This window comes from Alligator mississippiensis, chromosome 1 (assembly GCF_030867095.1).
Source record: "Alligator mississippiensis isolate rAllMis1 chromosome 1, rAllMis1, whole genome shotgun sequence".
NCBI lineage: Eukaryota > Metazoa > Chordata > Crocodylia > Alligatoridae > Alligator > Alligator mississippiensis.
The window spans coordinates 124,782,834-124,807,377 of NC_081824.1; the positions used below are offsets into that span (position 1 = coordinate 124,782,834).

The 24,544-nt window shown below is 40.9% G+C and overlaps 1 protein-coding gene across 13 annotated transcripts in view; it reads left to right on the forward strand.

Moving 5' to 3' along the window:
* The window catches only part of UTRN (utrophin), a 631,944-nt gene that overhangs the window by 441,869 nt on the left and 165,531 nt on the right, over window positions 1-24,544 (forward strand). For all 13 annotated transcript variants that reach the window (XM_019488372.2, XM_014605522.3, XM_059713704.1 and 10 more), the window contains one exon: window positions 800-956. In XM_019488372.2, coding sequence (XP_019343917.1) covers window positions 800-956 — 157 coding nt within the window. The remainder of the gene's footprint in view (window positions 1-799; window positions 957-24,544) is intronic.

Sequence of the window (24,544 nt, forward strand, 5' to 3'; positions counted from 1 at the left end):
TCCCATGTCTTATATGTAAGGCTTCTAATGATGCAGCCCAAAATTACAATTGCTTTTTGTGTGGCTGCATTACACTGACACTGCAGATTTATATTGAGTCTGTGATCCACCAAGATTCCCAAGTCCTTTGCCATAGAGCTAACATCCATCCGGGTGTCCCCCATTTTGTATTTGTGTTTTTGATTAGTCCTGCAGAGGTTTAGCACCTTGCTTTTGTCCACATTAAACCTCATCCTGTTAGCTCTAGCCCAGCTTTCCAATCTGTTGAGATCCTTCTGAATTGTACTTGTACCCTCCATGTTTACAATCCTTCCCAGTTTTGTGTTGTCCACAAACTCGCTCAAGAAGCTTTCTGTGCTAGCACCTAAATTGTTAATAAACACATTGAACACCTGGTGATTGAGGTAGATTGTTCTTAGAGATTTAGGCCCCAGCATCAGAGAGAGCTAAGCTTTCTTTAAAAATCCTGTGGCACAAAGGTTATACATATAAATTTGAATACTTCAAGATCAATTTCATTGCAGAGAGTAGGGATATTCCTTATCCTGTTCACATGTGCATCTCCCAGTGTTTTCCCATCAAAAAGATATAGTCTACATCCTGCCATCTCTCCAGTTGGTTTCTGCTGTGCAAAATGTTTTAAAGCAGTGATTTTTTAAAATGCTTCTTGAGCAGTTATTTTGCATTTAGGTGTTAGAGATACATTCCTGTTTTCACAGGGACAGTTTCTTCAAGTCAAGTCTATTCTGGTTTTGAATGCTGCTCAAGCCTCTGAAGATACTTTTATGATTTTTTTCAGGGCTCACTTGGAGGCAAGTGCAGAGAAGTGGAACAGATTGCTGACATCACTAGAAGAGCTAATCAAATGGCTGAATGCAAAAGACGAGGAGCTGAAAAAGCAGATGCCCATTGGAGGAGATGTTCCTACTTTACAGCAACAGTATGACCACTGCAAAGTGAGTTGCCTGTGTGATGCAGATAAATACAGTAAAATAAGATAAGGTGTATTAGAGTAGGAGAAAACAATTGACCCTAACGATGAGTCTTTAGAAAAGTACTTTTTTCATTATGGCCACATTTTCTTTTTTAGTGAAGTGTAGTTTAGAGACTCTATTCAAAATTGCCTCAAAGAGCTTCTGGATTGAATATCTGAACCAAAGAAATATTTGATCCATTTTCTGGTTCTCTTGAGCTTTTAAGAGAGCAGACTCTTGTTCTGTAAGTGGAATTGAGCAAAAGCTGAAAAATAGCATTGGATATAAATGCGGTAGTATTATCTTGCGTGGCTCTCCACATACCATTAAAATGACCAGTACTGGGTTTTTTCCTCTGTTGAGAGCATTCAACTACAAAGAAGACCAAACAGTCCTCATAAAAACTAAAACAAAACTGCCCAGGCCTTTTGTTTGTTGTTTACCTCTTCTAACTATGTAAAAGAGGATGCTTTAGTCTCTTAAGATATGTTTTTAGTCATTCTGAAAACATCCTAGTTTATATTAAAATGCAGGCAAACAAAAGCCCATAAAGAAGTAAATAGATTTTTTTAACCAAAACTTATTATGCTTTGCTCAGATTGTCTATAGTTTGTTGTATATAGTAGTCCTGCACAACAGCACACTGATTTAATTTCTTTGATTATATTTAACAGGGACCCAAATATTTTTAAAGTTCAAAGTTTATATTTATAGGAAATGCTCTCACATGAACAATGCATTTAAGACTTAAAATTTCACTAACTCAGAATGCAATCTAAACAAACCCCAAATCTGAGTAGCATATATTTTTCCTTAATCTTTCCTTTTCTTTTTTTTCTTTTTAATTTGCAGAAAAATAAGACCCATTTAAAGAGGTTGTAGAGTTACTGTTTTCCTGCTCTTTTCAGCCTAACTCAGATTATCATGCTCTTTTGTAAGCTCAACTTCTTGAAGCTGTTTATAATGATCATACAGTGAATTATTAATTCAGGTGGGCAATAACTGACTGGAAAAGATATAAATATAATAAGGGGAAACAAGTGGTAATAGGTCTTGAAAAGTATTTTTGTAATGGTTTACGTTTCTGTGCAGTGATAGACTGCTGTATATAGTGAGTAATATTAATTCCTACTTCTCATTCTCAAATGAAGATCTCCAATTGCTTTATGAAAACAGGTGTTCTTATGTCTCAAGATAGAAGAACTGAGGAACAGTGGTTTGAAATGCCCTAGTTACTAGTGAAAAGGTAGCATTTCTAAGGACAGAACACCAGGATTTTTCCTTCCCTGTCTTTTAAGATTAGGAGCAACTGATTCATATTGTATATGGGGATGGAGCTCGGTTTGGACTGAGCAAACTAGTGCATCTGTATAAAGAATCTGTATATTTGGGGGCCTCTCTAGATGATTAAACTGTAGCTTATTTTTTAGAATTTGAATAATAATTAAAAACATCATCCTGTTGTGGACCGAAGTCTGATTTTGAATGCAATTGTGCAGCTCTGGAGAATCCATACGCACAGAATTTTATGTGGAATTTGACTCATCGGCTGAAAAGTGATTCTTAGACAGGGTCTGGCTCTAGATTTGATTTAGATCAGTGATTCTCAGGGTGCTGTAGCATTCTGGGCTATCTTGAGATCCTTTCAAGGGTGCTGTGGGATGCCATGCTATGTTAGCACGGTTACGTGTCCAGATTTGATTCACAAGATAAACTCCAGAGATTTCAAACAGGAATCCGTAGTGTTAAAAACATTTTGACCTATTGTGGGCTGAGTTGTTTGCAACACAAGAATTGCTGTAGTAATATTCTGTTGTCAAAAAAAGTGATAACTAAGACCTGGTATTTTTTGAGGGCTGTCTTAAGTCTAAAAAAGGCAGAGAACCACTGATTTAGATCATCCATCCTACCATCCAACAAAACAAAAGGAAAATGAACACATATTTCTCATGAGTATGTATTGTTTTCTAACCTTAATCAAAGCAGGCAGGATTTGAGAGGTCCCGACCTTCTTTTCTCTTCTCATTTGTAGGTTTATTTTACCTAGCTCAGTGTGACAGCTTAAGGATATATAGTTCACCTTCCTCTGAAATACTATTGATGGGTTATTGCCAGAGGGAGGACTCTGGACTCCATGAACTGGTGTTGTGATCCTCATTGGCAACACTGAAATGCCTGCATTAAAATACAACTGGTTATTACTTCATTTGATGTAAAACTTAGCAATATTACGTCTGATGGAAAAAAAAAGACTCTCTCTTCAATGGAGAATGAAAGTAAAAATGATATCTGTGTATTCTCCTACCTCTGCATATTTGAATCATCTTTAATTAGGGCTTGCAATGAAAATGTCTCTGATCAACTCTAAATGGCTTATATAGGTAATATTTCTCTCTTCCCAACTCCTATCCCACATCTCCACCATTGTAAATGAATTTCAAGTGATCCTGTTTTATCATTTATTCTCATGGACTCATTGGATCACACGTCTTCTTATTAAGCATAACACTCCTTTCAGTAGCTGTCAATACTGACCATTAATTAGCTCGAGTGCTCCCTGAAGAGAAATGTGAGGCAAGTTCTCACCTTTCTTCACTGCCAAATCTCCTTCCCAGTGCACTGACAGCAAGAAATCAGGCCTTCAACCTTGTTCTCCCAAATGTCAGGCAGTCTTCTGGTTGGTATTTATATTTTCTGGCATAAACTCAGTGCCTGGTTCTGTGTACTGAGATATACTTGCAGTCATGCCATCTAGTAGAATTAGCTTTTTTTTTTGTTGGCATTGTGAATGTTGCAGATGAATGAAATTCGACTTTATTCTTGTTTGTGATGTTTGAATGAAGCATTCATTTGGATTTCCCACCTTTTATTGACATGTGCATATGCTGTACAGTGAGTTATTTGCTTTAGCTCCTCTTCTGAGTCCATTTTCTCTTGGGTGAAAAATCCCCAATTAATTTATATTTAACTGATTATGACGAAGATAAAAAATGGATTTTTCCCACCCGTTAAAGTACTTCCTTCAGTCACTTGTCAGCACAGAGTACTCTTAATAAGTTTTTCAACTAGCCAATGTCTTTCCCAACCCACACTTCTCAAATTGTTAAATTTTCTTAACATTTCACATGTCTTCAAGGTACATTTTTAATACAGCTAAAATTCTTGTTCTCATTCATGATATCAAGTGGAGTGTGCCAGGGGTCAGTCCTGGGACTGGTTTTGTTCAGTATCTTCATCTGTGACCTAGATGATCTATCCTCAGCAAGTTTGCAGATGACACCAAGCTGGGAGGAGTAGTAGATACACTGGAGGGTAGAGCTAGGATTCAGAGCCCCACACAAATTGGAGGATTAGGCCAAAAGAAATCTTATGAGGTTCAATAAGGACAAGTGCAAAGCCCTGCACTTAGGACAGAACAATCCCATGCTCTAGTACAGGCTGGGGATTGACTGGCTAAGCAGCAGCTCTGCAGAAAAGGGCTGGGGGGGGGTTACAGTGGTCATTAAGCTAAATATAAGCCAACAGTGTGCCTTTGTTGCAAAGAAGACTAATGGCATATTGGGCTGCATTAGTAGAAGCACTACCAGCACATCAAGGGAAGTGATTCTTCCCCTCTGTTTGGCACTGGTGAGGCCACATCTGGAGTACTGCTTCCAGTTTTGGGTCCCACACTACAAAAAGGATGTGGACAAATTGGAAAGAGTCCAGTGGAAGGCAACAAAAATAGTTAGGAGGCTGGGGCACATGACTTGTAACTGGGCTTATTTAGTCTGCAGAAGAGAAGACTGAATGGGAATTTAATAGCAGTCTTTAACTCCCTGAAGGCTGGTTCCAAAGGGAGCCTAGACTGTTCTCAGTGGTGGCAGATGACAGAAAAAGGAGCAATGGTTTCAGGTTGCAGCAAAGGAAGTATAGGTTAGATGTGAGGAAAAACTAGGAGGGTAGTAAAACACTGGAACAGCTTACACAGACAAGTTGTGGAATCTCCATCCTATGAGGTTTTTACAACCTGGGTAGACAGAGCTTTGGCTAGAATAATCTAGTTGAGGGTGATCCTCCTTTGAGCAAGGGGTTGAAGTCGATGGCCTCCTGAGGTCCCTTCCATCCCCAATTTTCTATGATCCTATGATACTTATTGCCATGTGCCTAACTGTCCCTATAGTGCTCTCTCTTCTAGTTTCCAAAATTGTTCTCATCTGTCACTGCAGACTAAAAATCATGCACGAGTCTAAAAATCATGCAATATTTACTTATTTGATTTATATGCCACCCTTCCCAGGAAGGCTAACAGGAGAAGACAATCTTTTAAAACAGGAGACTGGCAAAACAACTTAAATGGGAGTGAGACCATCAACATAAGACAGGGACTTCCTAAATGTTATCTCCTTCTAGCTTTTTTTGCTAAACAGTTGTCCAAAGGAAGATCTTAAGAATGCTTCCAAAAGATGTCTGGGCTTAGGCTCTGGTGAGCCTCAAGAGAAAGGGAGTTCCAGAGCTAAGGAGAGATTCTTGAGAATGACCTTCTGTGAGTTTTCACCAAGGGGACTTGGGGTACTGATGGTAGTCACAGGAAGTTAACTTTTCGCTGACCTTACGGAGTCTGAATGGGAGTAAGGAAGAGGGAGGTCTTTTAGGTACATGGGGCCCAGACTGTTTAGGCCCTTGTAGTTCAAACTGAGCACCTCAAATTTCACTCAGAAAGCTATTAGGAGCCAGTGTAGAGCACTGGAATTATGTGCTTCTGGTGACACACTCCCATCAGAAGATGGATCACTGCGTTCCACACCAGCTGCAGCTTCCGGATGGTCTTCAAGGGTAGCCCTATGTGGTGTTCATTTCAGTAGTATAGCCTTGAGGTTGTTGAGATATGGATGGTGGTGGCCAGATCAGAGTCTGAAAGAAAGGGTCACAGCCTTCTCATCATTTTAGAGTTGGTAAAAGGCATTCCTAGCTAGTACAGCTGCCTGAAGATCCAGGAGCACCCTGAGGCTATGAAGCTGAGTGGCAAGGGGAACCTAGACCCCACCAATATTCTGCTTGGTTTTGCTTTATGTGACTATTCACATAGGTTCATAGATTCATGGATGCTAGGGTTGGAAGGGACCTCAATGGATCATTGAGTCTGACCCCCTGCCAGTGGCTGGAAAAAGTGCTGGGGTCATGTGACCCCAGCCAGGTGCTTGGGGGTCTTCAAGAAGAGACTGGACAAGGTAGGGGAGAGCATTACCTCCCTTGGAAACCTGTTCCAGATTCTGGCAACCCTAACCATGAAGAAGTTCTTTCTGATGTCCAACCTAAATCTGTTCTCCATCAGCTTGTGGCCATTGTTTCTAGTTATTCCAAGAGATGTTCTGGTAAACAGAGCATCTCCTATTTCCTGCTGCCCCCTGCTGGTGAATTTGTATACTGCCACAAGATCCCCCCTCAGCCTTCTCTTGTGGAGGCTGAAAAGGTCCAGGCCCCTCATCCTTACCTCATAGGGCCTTCCCTGCAGGCCTTTAACCATACAAGTGGCCCTTCTCTGGACCCTCTCAAGGTTGTCCACATCCTTCTTGAATTGCGGCACCCAGAATTGGATGCAATATTCCAGGTGTAGCCTGACCAGTGCCACATAGAGGGGGAGCATCACTTCCCTGGACCTGTTTGTGATGCACCTACTAATGCACGACAGAGTACAGTTAGCTCTGCTAATTACTTTGTCACATTGATGACTCATGTTCATCTTGGAGTTGACAACAACTCCAAGATCTCTTTCTGCTGCTGTACTGCTGAGAAGATCATCCCCCAGCCTATAGGTAGGCTGGTGATTCCCTCTCCCTAAATGCAGCACCTTGCGCTTGTCCTTGTTGAACTGCATCCTATTGTTCTCTGTCCACTTCTCTCACCTGTCCAGGTCTGTCTGGATTTGGTTTCTTCCCGTCAGTGTGTTTGCTTCACCCCATAGTTTGTTGTCATCTGCAAATTTGGACAGAGTGCTTTCCATGGCTTCATCTAGGTCGCTGATGAAGATATTGAATAGCACCAGACCAAAGACCCGACTGACCACATCTTTCGAGGTCGATACCAACCTGTCCACCACCACTTTCTGGGTACGATCCTTAAACCAATTTTCCACCTACATGACTGTAATCGTCTATGGCACAGCTGTTCAATTTGTTTATAAGAATAGGATGGGATACTGTGTCAAAGACCTTCTTAAAATCCAAGTAGATGACATTTTCCTTGACTCCTACATCTAAGCATTTAGTGACCTTGTCATAGAAAGAAACAAGGTTAGTCAGGCAGGATCTACCTGCTATGAACCCATGGTGGTTGCCCTTCAGCATTATATTACCTGTGGGACTCCTACAAATGTGATCCTTGATAATTTTTCAAGTGTTTTCCCAAGGATAGAGGCGAGACTAACCAGTCTATAGTTACCCAGATCCTCCTTCCTCTCCTTGAAAATAGGGACCATATTGGTGCTTTTCCAGTCCTCTGGGACCTCACTTGAGCACCATGAGTGCTCAAACAGTCATGCCAGTGGCTCTGCTATGACACTGGCTAATTCTTTTAGCACCATTGGATGCAGCTCATCCTGGCCTTCTGATTTAAACACATCCAGCCCCTCCAAGCATCTCTTTACTAGGTCATTGCTGACAGCTGGTGGGCTGGTGTTTCTGCTGCTTCTGTCAGTAATGCATTTGGGAGGTTTGTCTAGATCCGAGTATGAGGATCATGTAAGAGGAAGCTGGTTTGAAATGATCATTGTTCTATTTAATTCAGTTATCTAAACTGATTAGTCTTTTTTTCCTTTTATTTCTTATTATTGCCCCTTCACATATAACACTGTTTCTGCCCCTTTACTCATTTTCAGCCTGATTACTACAACTTGGTTCTTTTTTTTTTTAAATCCTGACCTACCTGAAGTCAGTGGGAGTTTTGCAACTGAATTCAAGGAGGCCAGGATTTTTACCCTCAATGTTTTTCACATCTAAGTTCTTGTAAAAAGTATTAACTCCATTTATTTTCCCAAGACGTAAATCTCTTCATCATAGTATTGCTGCTTCTAATAGTTTGATATTCTTTTTCCTTCTTTTTAATTTAACATGTTGTTCTGTCTCCAAAATATCAGTTGTTGACTTTCTTGTTTCTCTTTATGCTGTTCATTTTGTTAATCTTTTATTTTTTTTTAGCATTCCCTGGGCTATGTTTCAAAGGAGCTATAGAAATAAGTTCAATAAATGTGATTTTTAAATTTCTGTTTGCTTAGTGTATTTATGTGCTACTGAGATGTGTTTGGATGAGAGGAAAGAAAAGGATTGAAAATTAATTTTAAAATTGGCAGTTGATGGTTATCATGCTAATTTTTTATGATATACAGTTTACAAGCAGCAGTTTTACTTTTATGAGCAAGGGTTGCCAAATCCAACATATCATATCTAAACAATTAGGAACCTCTCACAGATGGAGTAATGTATATTTGGAAACAGTGGTTTCCCTTACTGGAAATGGAGCAGTATCCTGTGTCCTGATGAGAGTTCCCCTGCTTAGAAACCTCTAACTCCTACCTGGCATCCACCAGTGCCCAGACATTCTTTTTCCTTGTCTTTGAGAACAGTCAAGGACATTGTGAGATTAAAAAAAAACAAACCCCTAGAAAAGGAAAATGTATTAGAAAATTGATAGGAAGTCAGAATAAAAATAAGTTATATAAAATTTACCTAAGGCTAAGACTGCACTTAGCCTCATGTACCGTAGAGAACGCAACTGTAACTCATCACTTCCCTGAGGGTGTTGTTTGCAGTGTCAGAGTGAAGGTAGCTGCCTTTTCAATCCCTGGTTTACAATCCTTTTTTTCATTTTTGTCATTAATGCCAATCTGTATCCAGTCTGACTTTTTTTTTTTTTTTAACTCTTCCCCATTCTTTTCCACTTCTCCATGTAAAAGTTTGTTTTAGGATTTTGAAGAGTTTTGTCATGATAGGATTTTTGTGTTACAAGAAAAAAATTGCAGCAGTTCTGCTTGAAAATCCTTCTGGAGTTCCTGATTTAGACTCCTCTGGTTTGGGACAAATGCGATGGTCTGAGATAAATCATTTAACTTTGACTTTTCCTAAGTATTATTATTCTTTTCCAAATAGCAAAAAGAGGATACTTACTAGTCCCACAAGGGTGTTTTGTGGATTAATTTCTTAATTTGTGCTAAGAGGTTTTAAAATGAAGAACGCTATGTAAATGCTAAATGTGATTTGTCTTAAGGTATTCTGTAGCCTCACCCCAATTCCCAATTTTGCTTGGGGACCCAGGGACTTGAGAAGGGGGAAAGCATCAGATGTGAAGCCACTGCTGCCACCCCTACAGCTTCTCAGTTTAGGAAGCTCATAACAACTACTGCTGAGTGCTTCCCAATTCTTGAGTCAGCATGGAGGTAATTAGCCAGTTAGGCTGAAGTCCCAACATCTGAGGAAGTAGGTACTGCCAATGAAAGCTCATGCCTTCCTAAACTGATTAGTCTCTTGCTGCCCTGCCCTGCCTTTTGTCGGAGTCAGCAAGACTATTTGGAAACTTGCTTTCTGTTTCTGAGGTCTGCACATTTACTGCCATTGCTGCAATAGTAGTGTAGCTTGATCTGTGCTAGCAGGGAGGTTAGTCTTAATATATGATGGCCAGGCTTGAAGTATTTGCTGTTTCTAATCTAGATTACATATTGATGATGTAATGGGGGGCCTTCTCAGGGTCGATTTAACTGTGGCCCGCCCACCTGTTTCTGGGCTCATCGCCCGCCTTCTCTCCTGCCATGCCTTGTTGGAATTAATTAGTTCAGCTCCCTGAACTGCTTCCCCTTCGGGTATGCTCTCCCCACCAGGACCTTTGGCTCACTAGCCCTGGCCCACCTCCAGGCCAGTCGGGGCCCCAGCCCCTCGGCTCTTGGGCATTCCTCGTGGTGGGCCCCCGGCCCTTTGACCCTTCCGGTCCTGGCCCCAGCATGGGCCAGTCAGGGGAAGTCCAGACAGGCATGAATCTATGGCCTCACTCTCTTTCTCTGGGGGTCCACCCTCCAGACCCTACAAAGGGGTAACCCACCCGGTTGTGGGGGCTAGGGGTTAAGGTGCCCTGACCTGCCTTTCACCAGGGTGGTAACTTGCCTGGCATTTCCTGGGGGCTCCCACGCTACTGGAAGCCTTACCAGGCCACCCACTCCCGGCAGGGTGCAGTTTTAGGTCATGCCCAGGACCAGGAGCCTCCTGGCCATCCCCTACAGCTCCTCCCTTACCTTCAGCTGATACCAGCAGCCCTACAGCCAGGCGATGTTGTTGCCTGGCCTCCAAAAGCCAAACTGCCCTGTTTATATGGGCAGCCCAGGGCTCAAAATGGCTGCTGTCATCAGGCACCTGGCAGCTGCCAGCTCCAGGCTCTTAAAGTAACAGGCATAAACAGTGCCCTGCCACAGATGATAAAAATTACCTAGACTTTATCTACTCTAGTGTTTTTACAAGCATGAATGTGCTTATATCATTACTACAGCCAACAGGGAAGTTACCAGTTTAAGTGATCAGAAACTGGTTTAAGCCTGTAACAGAACAGAAGTTCAGTGCACACAAACCAGTTTCAAAATGGCCAAAACTGGTTTAAGATAAACCTTGTTGAATGTAGTATCAGACTTAGCTGATTTGGGTCAAACTGGTTTGTGGAACTTCTGTCCCAGACCCCTTCCTGGTTCAAGTTAAATCAGAGTTCCCCAGCATCCCAGCATGCTTTGCAGCCTCTGGGTGGTCTGTGCTATCTGCTGTAGAGAGCAGGGCTGGGCCTGGCCCTCTGCTGTTTAGCCAGAGAAGGGCCAGGGGCGTGGCCAGATGCTGGGCTGGCATGGCTGCCTAAGGCAAAGGGGGCAGGGAAGGGGTTTATTAAACCCTCCTCCATCCCCTGCATTTGCTTCAGGCTGCTGCTGAGGCTGGGCATGCCCCCCACAGCTTGAGCAGCAAGCGGGGTGAAATGCCTGACAGGGGCTGCTGTCTGATGGACTCTGGCTGGGGTCTGTGTTGCTGGGACCGGGGAGGGAGGTGAGGAATTAAACCTCTCTCCATCCCCCTGTTCGCTTCAGGCTTTTGCCAGGGTTGGCCATGCCCCCGCCACTTGAGCAGTTGGGGAAGGGATGGGAAATGCCTGGCAGGGGCTGCTTCCCTCTTCCCCCTCCAGGCACACCCTGGCTGTGCGAATAGAGAACTATTTGATTCAGATTTGGCTGATTCAGAGGCCAGCAATTTGATTTAGATGGCTTTTCCGAATTGATTCGGCAACTTGGCGTCCAAAGATTCGGCACCAGTTTGGAGAGATTCAGAGATTCGGCCATAGGTTATAATGGGGAATCAATTAAATAACTATAACATTGTCATTTTTTGGCTGATTCAAGTGAAACTTGGAGAGATGGTAGCCCTTGCTAAGGGCATGAAGCCTGCCAAGCTTCATGGAGATAAGTGCAGGGGTTTCTGGGAAACTGCACCTCAAAATCTTGAAAGCAAAACTTGTGTCACATGTGTGTTAAGCCACAGCAAGGTGAAAACTGCAGGGATGGTAGCCCCTGCTGAGGCCACAAAGCCTGCCAAGTTTCAAGGAGATAGGCACAGGGGTTTCTGAGAAACTGTACCTCAAGCTGCTGACAAGCAAGACTCCTGACATGGGTGACACTGTGTGTGTGTGTGTGTGTGTGTGTGTGTGTGTGTGTGTGTGTGTGTGTGTGTGTTAAGGCACGGGGGTGAAAACTGCAGGCCTGCTAGGCCCTGCTGTGGCCATGAAGCAAGCCAGCTTCATGATATCAAGAAGATATTTAGACAGAGGCTTTTTATGATGTGTCTATGTCCCTCCCCCAGACAGTGTGATTGGAAGGGCAATCAAGGAGAAATTGCACTCACTGGCCAGCTAGAGATGTCAGTCCTTCCCCCCTCCCAGTCCCCCTCTCCTCCCTTCTCCCCCTCCCTCTTTTAAGTTTGTTTCCCCTCAAAGACTGCTTTCCAAATCGGGCCAAATCTTCTCTGAATCGAATCGTGAACCAAAGCTTCTCACAGCCCTACTGTGCAGGCCAGGGTGGGGGTTTAAACCCCTCCGCAGTTGGCCTGTTGGGGCCTGGCCACACCCTCTCCTCCCCAGTTCAGCTTCCCTCCAGCCTTCCATCCACTGCTGCAGGGGAGGGAGGGCTTGCTCTAGCACCCCCTGGCTTCTGGCCTGAGCCACTCGAAGCATGTGGCTGCATTTCTGGAATCAAAAGTGAATGTATATTCACTTTTAGGCTGCATATTTTAGGCTTGCTTGCCAATTCAATCTACACAGGCTAGACTAGCCTGAAAAGATTGCATTGATTCAAGCTTGTGCTTTTTGAATGTCTGTATTTAGCCCAAGACCCTGTTCGTTCAGGGGGAAGAAATGCTTATCTCAGTTGGCGCTCTTCTGCAAACACTGCTATAGACTCTTTCTCCCTGCAGGGAACAGGAACTGGGAGAGAGGTGGCAGTAAAGTTTGAAATTGAAAGGAGAAAGGGAGGAGCACCTGCAGAGAGAATAGAGGCTAAGGAGTAAATGAAGAGAGGATATGGAGGGGGAAGTGAAGGAAAAATACAACACTGAAGGAAAGCAAGGAAGTGAATCTCTGTAAATGGTACACTCATTTCATTGCTCAGTAGAAAGAAGCATCAAAATGTTTTGTGAAATCAGCTGCATCCTTTTTAAGATTTGGGAGCATGCCTGTATGTGATATAACAACGACTGTTTTTGAGATGGGCTGAAACCTCAGTGTTTCCGTGTATGGTGGAGAACATTTTCAAGTATTGTTAATCCTAGCATTTGGACTGTGGTGGTATGCTAAGTGTGCACGCTGCATAAATGGGTTGAATCATTATGGCTTTGGCATGAGAGAAAGGCAGTACTTTCGTATGATGTGAAATGGAAGGGGCCTTTTCTAAATTTTGTTGGCTCCTGCCTGTGAAGCTGGACAAAGGCTTAGATCAGAGGTGGCCAAAATTGCTGGTGGCTGGACTCCATTTCCCAGCAGCCCTTGCCCATGCTGCTTCTGGCTGGTCTCCATGGACTAAGTCACTTTCTTAGAAAAGAGTTGGTGGATGAGGTAGGAAAAAGTTGGCTATTAGTTTTTCTCCCATATGGTGAAATTCAGTGCAACTAGAAAGGCCACCTTGAAGAACAATGTCTTGAGGGCTTAGCTTAAGTAGAATCTATGAACACTTGGGAAATAACAAGACCTGTTTGATTGAGAAATAGCTAGATAATGCATGGTCTCAAAAATAATAAAGAAGCTTCTTCTTTAAGAATAGGAACCCATTTTCTTACCTTTGAGAGGATTCCCAGTAGCTGAAGGGACATAAGAATTATCTCTTAAACACAATGTAAGTACAGATCTGCCCACCTTTGAACTCTAACAAAGAAGATATCTTGGAGCAAACTAGACTGTGCAACTGGCTGGTCAATTTCTGGAGCTTTAACAGCTCTTGGTGCCTAAACTCCTCTGCCCTGGTCTTCTTTCCCCTCCTCAGCCCTCTAAATGGAAAGGAAGGAATGAAAAAAAGCTGGAAAATGTTGTGAGCATGAAGGCCACCCAATATATTAGTAGTAGTCCCATGGTGGTGTAGTCAATTGTTATAGATACTGCTCTTTATCTCAAGACACACTGCCTGCCATAACAAAAATGTAGGACCTAGGCCAAAAGATTCCTAGCCAAGTAGGAACTTGGAGATCTCCTTTGCCACTTCACATGTGGAGCTGCAGCCCTGCTGTTACACTTGAGAAGCTATGTTTTGTGCAAGAGCAGACCTTCCCTTGTTTAGAGGTATAAGATGACAGTAAGAACCATAAGTTAATATTCTATGTAGGTTCATGAGGGGGAAGTTCCCATAGAGTGTGAAGTAGTATGACCATGAAAGTTCCTCCAAGTAGAAAGTTATCTCATGACAGTAGTACACAATGGAAGAAGGATACAAGATCTTTATGTTGGACCCACAGAAGACTAACTGAAAAAAAAAAGTGAATGGCATTAAGAAAACCAACTTTGGGGCATTTATAGTAAACAAAGAGGGATTCAGATGCTTGCAGGTTACATCAACAATTTCTGCCAAACAGGAGTTGAGGTCCTATTGATGTGGTTCATCAAAAATGGAGTTAGAGGCAGAGAGAGGCCCAAGTGGAATTGCAAGATATCTCAGATTAGTTTCAGCAGTGTCAGGAAAGAATCAGCAAGGCAGATCCCAGCAGATGTACCCCTAACGTGCCCTGATATAGAGAGAATATGGCCATTATCTCACAGGCCACACAAATGGCTAGATTCATTATCCTGTCCAAGGAATGCAGCTCTCTAGCTAGAAGAACTGACTTTAAAATTTGAGAAAAAATGTTTAGTATCTTGGGATAAATACTGTCCAATTTCTTTGCAACCACTGGTTATATCCTTGTCAAGGATGGGAGTGAAAGTCTCATCTGTCCATCTTCTGCCCTTTTACCTGAAATTGCAACTTAATATGACTGAATATAATGATGCTGAGTGAGAGGTGATATATGGAGTGTCACTATGAGGGGCCGAACTTATCCACAGCCTTCTAAAAGACAGATGTGAAATTTTGAAACGCCATGCTATTCTTGCACCTGCATTCACATATATTTTTCTCCAAGGCAATACTGGCCTAAAATGTCAAAAAAAGCTGTTCTAACTATAAATTGCCAAAACAGGTTTTATGTAATGATCTAAAATACGCCTGAGGGTATTTTCAAAATTAATACTGGAATCTCTGATAAAAATAAATGAGATACCAGACTCTAAAAATAGATACATCTGGAAAAGTTCATTGATCTATAGTGACAAGTTAGTAATAAAAAGACGATTTGAACAAAATATTTCCCTTCTTGCACTGAACGGTATCTGTTGGCTGATATGCCCATGTATAAGCGATGGTTATAGCTATTGTTATCACTAATGCAAAAAACGTTACTGTACTCCACACTGGCGAGTTTCTTTTACTATCCCAGATGTCTTTTATTTTAAATACTTAACTTTTGCAACATCACTCACTTATCACAAGGAAGATTGTACTTTGGGGAACAAGCTAAAACAGTCAAGCGCAAAATATGCTTCACTAGAATCCTAATTTAAAACTCCATTTGCAATTCTTTTTTTTATTTTTACAACATACTTTTGGAGAAACTATTCACGAGAGAAGAAAGTAATGAATACTACGATTTAAAAAAAACCCACAACCCTAAATAATAATATATAACATAGATATTGATTCAGGGAATTCCTAATGGGTCCTGATTTTAAGTGTTTTACAGGAGTCAGGTCTATGCCACTTTCACAATAATAGAACAGAGGGTACCATATTTTTTCCTTTCCCTCATTAAGGCATGCTGTTCCTGTCCATCTATCTCTGAACTTTCTTGGTTCACTATCTTCTTCCACGTAATCCAGACACATCACACCTAATGACATTCATTTTATCCTCATCATTAAATTCAGCAACTGACAAGGCAGGCACCCAATGAACAGCATTATTTCCTTAGAAATTCTGTATGCTCTACATCAGCCTGGAAGGAAAACACTCCCCAAGGCAGAACTATGAAGTTGGAAGATGGCCACTGATATGTTTGTTTTCAACTCTTGCTTGTACACTTCTTTTAATGCAACAACTTGGGTTTCTTTGTGTATAGACCACCAAGCAAGATGGATATCCTCAATTATGACCTCTTTATACTGCATAACATGGCAGATCACATATGAGATAAAGCAAATACAAAATAATAAAGCACTTCCTAATCAATAATTAAGGGCATTCAAAAAGGTAGCACTGCAAGCCTAGGAGAACACTTTATCCCTATTAGGAATAATACATTATATTTATAGACCCAATGACACAACAGAATTCTGAATCCTGAAAGTTTCCTCCTGCAAAAATACAGGCTAAAATACAACCAAATTAGACCATTCTAAAAGGAATTAAGACAAGTGCTAAAAAGCAGCCCACTGCCTGACAGTCAGACCAACCCAAGGCCTAACACTAAAAATAGTTTTTCCTCCCCAATTTTTCCTGTTAGTGTAGTGATCTCAACAGGAATTCCACCCTTTAAAAAATGCAGAAAATAGTTTCTGGTGGGTTGAGTTAACATTCCTGATTGTATAAGAATGGCTCAGCCAACAGGGAACACCAAAGAAACATGAAGGTTTCACCATCTGACCTACTTAACCCAAGTTTCAACATAAAATAAGCCTAACATTCCATATTGAAAAGCTTGCCATTTTTCAACACTTTCTCCAAATTTAGCTTCACTCCAGGGAAGATATCTTCATGTGCTTTTTGAAGTCCTGTTGTATACATTTATTTATATTCAGAGTGGTTTGTTAATTTTTGAGCCCTTCTACTTTGGTAGAAGAGCAAAGAGATGAGTCCTATTGCCGTATCACTCAGCAAGCTGTCTCACGCTAACAAAAAGTTACTATGGTAGAAAGGTTGGCTCTTTCTCAACCGTGAAGGCTCAGAGCTCCACTTGCCAGGCATGTCATTTGGCAAAATGCTGGACTTTTCATGTGCTCATAAGGCACAATCCTTTGAATCTGTCCTGCATTTAAGGAATATTTTCATCAGACACAAGATTCCCAAAGCAGCAGAGAGAGGTAACATATTTTTTCAGATAGTACTACTTGCGATATCTTCGATATGCTTGACTCTAGGTGGGACAAGAGGGAAGTATGACTAAGTAAAATTACCTTTGGTAATTTCTTCTGTCCTAGGTCTATCTACTGCCATCAGACTTTTTCCCCAGACTCCCCCAGGGAAGTTACTACTTTGTGTTCTTGAATTTTGGGGGGGGGGGGGGGGGGGGTTACTCTTAAAATCTTTCTCCCTCTGGAAATACCTTTTCCAGAGAATGAAGAGATACTGGCTTTATAAACTGGGCTTGCTTGCCTGATTCTTTGTCTCCTTGCTGCTTTTGGAAATTGTATCCTAATCATTAAGACAGGAAAACAGAAGACTATATAAAGATATTACCAGTGAGTAATTTCCCTCTATGTTTCTACAAGTAGATGAGATTATTCAGAGTAAATGTTATAGGCACCCACTAGAAACTATATGATGTTATACATTACAATTGGGCTTACTAAAGACCAGTTTGATTATATGAGCGCTTTGGTGAATTTGGATAGAGAATGCTGTACATACGTTGCTTAAATTTGTCATTGAATCTTTCCTTTCCTAGGCATTGTTTTTTGAGAAGAGAACAGTATTTTTTTTTTCACAACTGCCCAGTTACTATTAGTAATAAACCTTTCTACAGGTCTACTCTGTTGTATTTTGCTTCTTATAATCTTCCTTTCTGTAATGTATTAGAAAATATACGTAGCAGAATAAGCATTTTGTATAAAAATTAAATATAAATACCGTTTTCAAAGGACTGCTGTTACTATGACTTAATTTTTACATAGTGTTTTGTCAGCCAAGTCAGGTAGTGAATTGTCTGTTGCTAAAGCAATTGCAAACCATCTGGCTGCGTCCACATGAGCAGGGGTGTGCATTTGCAGCAGCACAAATAGTAAGGGCATGAATTTGTGCCACTACTTTGTGCTGCAGCACGTGCCCCTGCTTGTGCGTTTTGCAGTGGGATACATTATCCGGCTGCTCCATGTGATCCAGGGGGAGCTGGCAGGGTCCCAGGGTTCCTCAGTGCAGATCTAGCTGGCAGGCAGCCCCCCATGCTGAGGGACCCTGTGACCCAGCCAGCCAGGGAGCAGCATGAGGAGATGTGGGGAGCAGGGGATGGAGGAGCAGGAGACGCGCTGTGGAGCCCCTGTGCTGAGGCACCCTGAGCCCCACCAGCCACTCCCTGGATGGCTGGGGCAGCGTACCTTTAGATGGGGGAGTAGGCAGCCCTGGGCTGCTTGTTTCTTTGTCTCTGCGTGTGTCCCGGCACATGCCACTATGGTGTGCTTTCTGCTGCTTTTCCCTTCTGGGGCTTTTTGTTTGTTTGTTTTGTTTTTGTTACTGGGAAATCCAGGTAGCAAATTATGCCCCAGCGCTGCAGTTAGCGGCACTGTGTATGGTTTAAACATGCAGCACCTGCAGTTTGTGACTCCGCAAACTGCACGTGCCTGCACGTTTGGATCCAGCCTCTTTGTTTACTGGCTGGAAAGCTTAAAAGCCTGTCTTCCCAAATAGAGGCATGTATATACAGTAACTTCCATGATATGAGCAGCCTCTTTCTGGTCCTGTGATAGAGGAATATCATCCTTGCCTGTAAAAGATGATTTTTAGATATCTTCTGCAGCACAACCTACACACCATTTTTCCAGTCACTGAGTAGTGGCATGCAGGGTTTTCCTTTACCTTGTCTGTTATATATGATTCTTAAGCCAGTTTTTGTAGGAAAAGATACCTAGGGAGCAAAACCTACAGATAATGTAAAATGTTATTTAAGAGCACAGGCATATTTTGTTAAAAACAGATAACAATTCAAAAATACCATTAAAGAGCTATTTCTTAAAGGTCCACTAAATCTACTTTATCTGTACATTGCAGTTAGGATACATGAGTTTAATGCTTTAGACATTTTTGGTTAAATCAATGAGTGGGTAAGGAAAGAATTATTTGTATGAACCTTATGTAATATTCAGCCATAGCAAACATTTTTTAAGGTTCTTAACATTGTGTCTGGCAAATTTACTTTTCTAAATGATCAATTATATCATTTTATTTAAAAAGCAAACTAAAATTGCAGACTATTCAGTAGGCTCTTGGATAACAGGTTGATTGTATAAAGCTAATTCAGGACTCAATTTAAATTGTTTCCCCCATATTGCTAGAATTATTATCTCATAAAAGCCTGCATGTAGAAAGATGAATAAGCTCTCCTGAATTTTAAAAATATATTTGTATAGAGCTCACTTGTAATTTATGTCCCTGTTTCACAGACAGCAGTAAATGGTAACTATACTTGCTGTATTAATCTGTAATGCATTTGGGTGCAAATTGAAGTTTCCATACAAATGGGAGCTATGGCATTCAATAAAATCCTCATGTTTAACATTGCATTTTCCTGTGTCAGTAGTGTGGGTCAGAAGGGATTTCAAATTAACAGCAAAGCGGAGAGAGCAAAAATAGCAAATGACACAGTTTCAAGGAAATTATTGGAAATAATGCATCATTTTTCAGTTAAATATTACTTCCAAGTCATCTTTTATCATAATCTTTTTTCCCTTCATATTGTCTACTTCAGTTTTTATTCACTTCATGTTCATGCACCTTGGAATTAATCAGATATTTTAAGTCAGGTGCTTTTAATTAGTATGTTTCCTCCTTTTTTTTAGTATCACCTGGTTTTTGAGTGATGAGCTGTCTCAAAGGTGATGGGCTAGAAGATTACATTTAAGGAGCCAAGAGCATAAAAGATTCAAATTCCACTTATTAAGTAATAATCTAAGTGGACATTTATAATAATGGTGTTACTCTCACTTTCTGAAGAGGAGGGAGAGAGAAAAAAGGTGAGGAGCCTGATCTGAAAAGGTGATTGCTTTTGGGATCAGATGATCAAAATATCAATTGTAGGGCCTCATCATGCAAGGTACTGAACTTTGGCCACCATTCAGCAAAGTAGTGAAGCATATACTTAACTTCATGCACATGTTGGCTTTTTGTGACTGCCCCTAGGTTTTTATTTGCTTGATTGGAGTTAAGATATTCAGCTTCTGAAAGGCTTGATCCAAGAAGTGCTTTTGGTAAACTGGTTTGGCAACTATGCTTATGAGTGAAATCTTAGAAAAGTCCACAGACTGTTAAACCAGCACAACCAGGCGTTTCAGTGGTAAAGCTAGGTAGTGTGACTTCCTGACCTCCTTCCATGCCCCCAAAAGATACCAGCGTGTATGGTCCGGGAACACTGGTGGGGAATCAGCACCAGTGTTACATACCACCGTTCTGTAGTAAGCTTATTTATTTGTATGAAAACCCATTATTAAGGCATTGTTAGCACTAATTTCCTCAAGGTTGTTCAGCAACTGCACCATCTGTTTTCACTTCTGTTATTCTAATCTTATCTTCCTCCTGCTGCTGCCTCTTTTAACCTTGTCGCAATCAGTATTATCTAACACCAAACTTTGCTTTCACCCTCTGGAGCCTACCTTTTACATAGACTCCGCCTCTACTGTCAAGCTGTCTATAATTGGGACATCCTTAGCCTGTTCTTTATGTCTGATACTACAGGAACTCTCTCTAGCAAAATGTAATATAATGTGTGGCTATAATATAAGATTGTGAGATCTGACCTGAGTTCCAATTATTTTGTCTTTCATGTGGCATGTTTATAAATATAATGGTATAAATTGTCATTGGGAGTAGCTACTGTACCATTTAAAAACTATGCACATTGCTTTCAAAGGTGAATTTTGAAGGAGAGCTGCCACTAGTGTGCCACATAAACCCAGTCAGAGTTGGCATGTGTGCTTTCAGGAGACTGATGGATCATCAAATTATGTGACTCCCTTTGCTTTAACTAGCTATGAAGTAGAATTTGAGTAATTTTTTTTCTGTTTAAGTAGCATATTTAAGTAGCATTTTAAAGCAGAAATAGAAATCCATCATTACTGAAAAGCTGTAGTTCAAATATTGTATCCAGTTTATTAGATTTTCTAGGGTTGGGCATGAGATTCTAGCTGTTTTCCTGTTTGAATACAAATAAGTAGGAATTTGGTACAGTATATTTTTAATTTGCTAGACTTCAGAATTTAGAGCCACCAATGCTGAGGACTTTGGCATGAAGAACTATTGATCCATCTGCTCACTGTGAACAGTATTTAACAATTCATTTCTGCAGATAGTCTTAGAAAGCTTTTTCTGTTTCAGCGCACAGAAAAGGGAGACATAGTACATCATGGGTGATCCTGCAAGTGCTGTTTTGATGTTTAAACTATGGTATGTGTCAAGCTTTGAGAGAGGTTTATCTCTAAGCTGCTTATGTTTTAAAGCAGTGACAAGAAATACAGTTAGCAAAAGGACTAAATTGCTTCTTGTCAAAACTACAAAACTTAGAAATTTAACCTTTCTTAATGAGCACCTGTAACTTGGGCCATCTGATTCAAGGCTGAAGGGTAAGTTAGATAGAAGTACTATTTTAATGTGAATATTTTTAATCTGTTGTGAGTCTTTTATCTGTTGGATGAGTTAAAAAGAAATGGTTGAGGTGTCACCATGAATGTTGTAGGTATAAAGAGGGCAGAAGGGAGCAACCTAAAACTTTTACAGTGTTTCAAGATTTATCTTTCAGAAGTGCTCCTTGACAGTGTGCCAGAATTATGACATTACTTTTTTATAATTACAAAAATATATTTTACAGATATTTACAGGGGCCCAAATTTATAAGCCTATAACCTGAAGGAAAACTGAGGAAAATGAAAAGCTACAACAAACTGCCTATTCAAATAAAATCCTCTTTCTGGGACTATGCTCTTGAAAGACTTAATAACCTTACTATTCATTCATAACTAAATAAACCGTTTTGCATCCATATTGTTTCACAACAAGCTTCCATTTGCTATTTGATGTTCATAACCTTCCTTTTAGCCTCCTTTATTTTTTTTCTAGATGGCAGATGATAAATGAATGTACCTTTCCTTTGGAAAGTATTTTATCTGTACTGCCATCATTTGGTCATCTGGCTTTTTTCCCTAGGAGGCACTCGCCTTCAAGAAGCCACATTTCTCTTTTCAGTTTTCTCATTCTTTTCTGCTGGAAATGGAGGCATTACACTGAACCTTTTTTCATGGTGTCAGTCCCTACTTATAAGGAGCTTGCTACTTCCTTGCTGTATTTGTTACTGTGTCCAGGGAAACCCTAACTGGCTAAATAAAAAGGCTTAAAAAAGGGGGATTGCCACCTCCCAAAGGCTTTCATTCATCAAGGAGACTCCTCCAGGGAGAGATTGCATGTTTGAAAGAGCTACCCAGATACCACGTGAAGACTTACTGCAGCACAGAAGGAAAACCCTAATAAATTGCACCCCACTGCTTATAACATATCACCCCTCCCTCAAACCTATATGGAAAATCCTCAAACAATTGCAACCCATATTTAGAAGACCCAGTTCTTAAAGATATCTTCTTCCCATAACCACCCGTCCCAGCCTTCAAACAAGCACAGAACCTTGCTAACCTCATCACCAGAAGCAAACTTCCTATGGCTCAAAACACACTGAATAGATCCATGCCATGACAAGAAATGTAAAACCTGCCAACATATCTCCAGTACTCCCAAAATTACTACACCACACAACAGAACCATCACCGCTCCCGGATCTTACAGCTGCACCTCCAGAAATGTAATATACCTCATCCAATGCACCAAATGCCCTGATGGAAAATACATAGGAGAGACCAAACAACTGCGCACCAGAATGAATGTACACTGGAAATCTATCAAAGACCCAGTTACCTGTGGGGGCACATTTCTCACAAGAAAACCTCTCTCTCAGTTCTAATCCTCAAAGGGAATTTACAAAAAACTTTTCACAGATGAGCCTATGAACTTCACTTTACCAACCTCCTGGATACAAAAAAAAAAAAAAAGAACTAAATGTAGATGTTGAATTTATGATGCATTATAATCTCCCTAACATCTGACTCCCCAGGTACCTTTCCACCATTTACCAGCTACATTCATTCCCCTTCCCTCCCCTCTCCTCCCACTGACTCCTCAATTTACATCTTCACTGACTGGCTTTCTTGCATGCATACCAGCCTCTGGCTCCTTTACTATTCATTCCATCCAGGAAGAGCACACATCAACTGCAGATGCTTCCTCAGCCTGATGAAGGGTATTTGTATCCGAAAGCTTGCTAAGAAGAATTTTCCAACTATTTGAGTTGGTCTAATAAAAGATATCAGATTTACCCAAAGAACCTTGTCTGCCTAAAATAGGGAGAACCACTTATTAGACTTCTGAGGCCTTCTAGGACTCCTATAGTTATTAACTGGCTTGCTGTGATCTGCTATAACACCATCTGAGGCAGCTTCAGTAGCAAGGCTCTTTCACGCAGCTTCCGGAAGAGCTCTAAACAAGGAAGTATTCCAGTTAGGTGGCTTTTGCACGCATAGCAGAAAATTAGTCTGCCTCTGTCTTCTATTTGAATACCTCCTTCAGGTATTTGAAAACTTTTAACAAATTCCCCCTGTGTCTCCTCTTCTTGAGGCTAAATAATCCTAGTTCTTATCCCAAATAAGCCTACCCGGTTCTACAGTTGATGCATTAGGCTAGGACTCAGGACATCATCTCCCCCCATGTCCCTCAGTGATGGGCTTCCTTTCTGACATTGACACTTAATCACTGCTCTTTTCAGTTCTGCTTCTGTAAACTAGGTCATGGTATTATTTCTTGACCTTGAAGGACAGTTAAAGATAATTTCATTAATGTGCGTGCAGCAATGTGATACTAAATTTGTGGGTTTTATTCAAAAGGTGAAGGAGTATTGTGCAGGAGTGAATCCAGGAGGGGGTGCAGTTGCAGCCCTCCCACTTTGATTCCTGCTCCATCCAAACTTTAAAGCCACCTGTGAGGCATGTCTATTCAGGCACCTCTGAGGGAGTCAATTGACTTCATGGCTCATTGTAATCTACTAGACCCCTATTAATCTCTCTTCTTTTTAGTGCTCTTCATGAATTCTTGATGAATCAAGCTACCATTTCTTCTGCAATTTTGTTATCTGTTGGCCATTCCTGCCAATATCTCTCTTCTGTTTCACAGCTTTGCAGACTGTTTTTAGCTCTAGCTAAAAACCTTAGTTCAGGTGTGGTAATATTGACTCAGGCAAACATTAACACAGGTGTGGAAATGACTGATGGTGAAGTGTTGGATGCACTGTCAAGAAGCTCAAGAAGGCCAGATTTTAATTTGCAAATCTGAATAAGAGATGCACATTTAATTATGACTACAGCACTAATAATTCCTTTTGACTATTTTTGCCTAGTTTGTTGTGTAATTTTAAATATTATATATAATTTTGCAAATGTGTGTGCCTTCTTATAAAGTTATATTAGTTTTTTGCTTTGATCTTAAACTGAAGAATATAGTAGTAGTCACCTACCATATTATAGGAAAACTTTTAATTTCTCTTTAACTGGAGAAATATATGATTTTTTTTACATGTGATGATGCACCACACTATCTGTACTCTCGTTTTCAAAATCCTAGATCTGGCAATAGTATTGGGCACACACTATGAACAGTGAGAATAGGAAGAAATCTTTGAACCTCCCACCTTGTCTACTGTTTAGCATGTCAGGCCTTATGACAAAATCTGCAACCATGTAATAAAAGATTCTATCATTAACAGAAGCAGAGCAAAGGTAATTTATTTTCTGAATTTTTAGTAACTCACTTTAGAGCCTTAATATTTTAATGTAGTTTTCTCATATGGAATTACTCGTTTTAGTAAACACAATTTGATCATTGCTGTACATATATGAAAATACAGCCCCTGCCTTGAAAAGCTAATCTGAAAGTAATTTGTTAGGGTTTGGTTTTTCAAAAACACTGGAGTGAGGTTTGGGCAGCTTTCCTG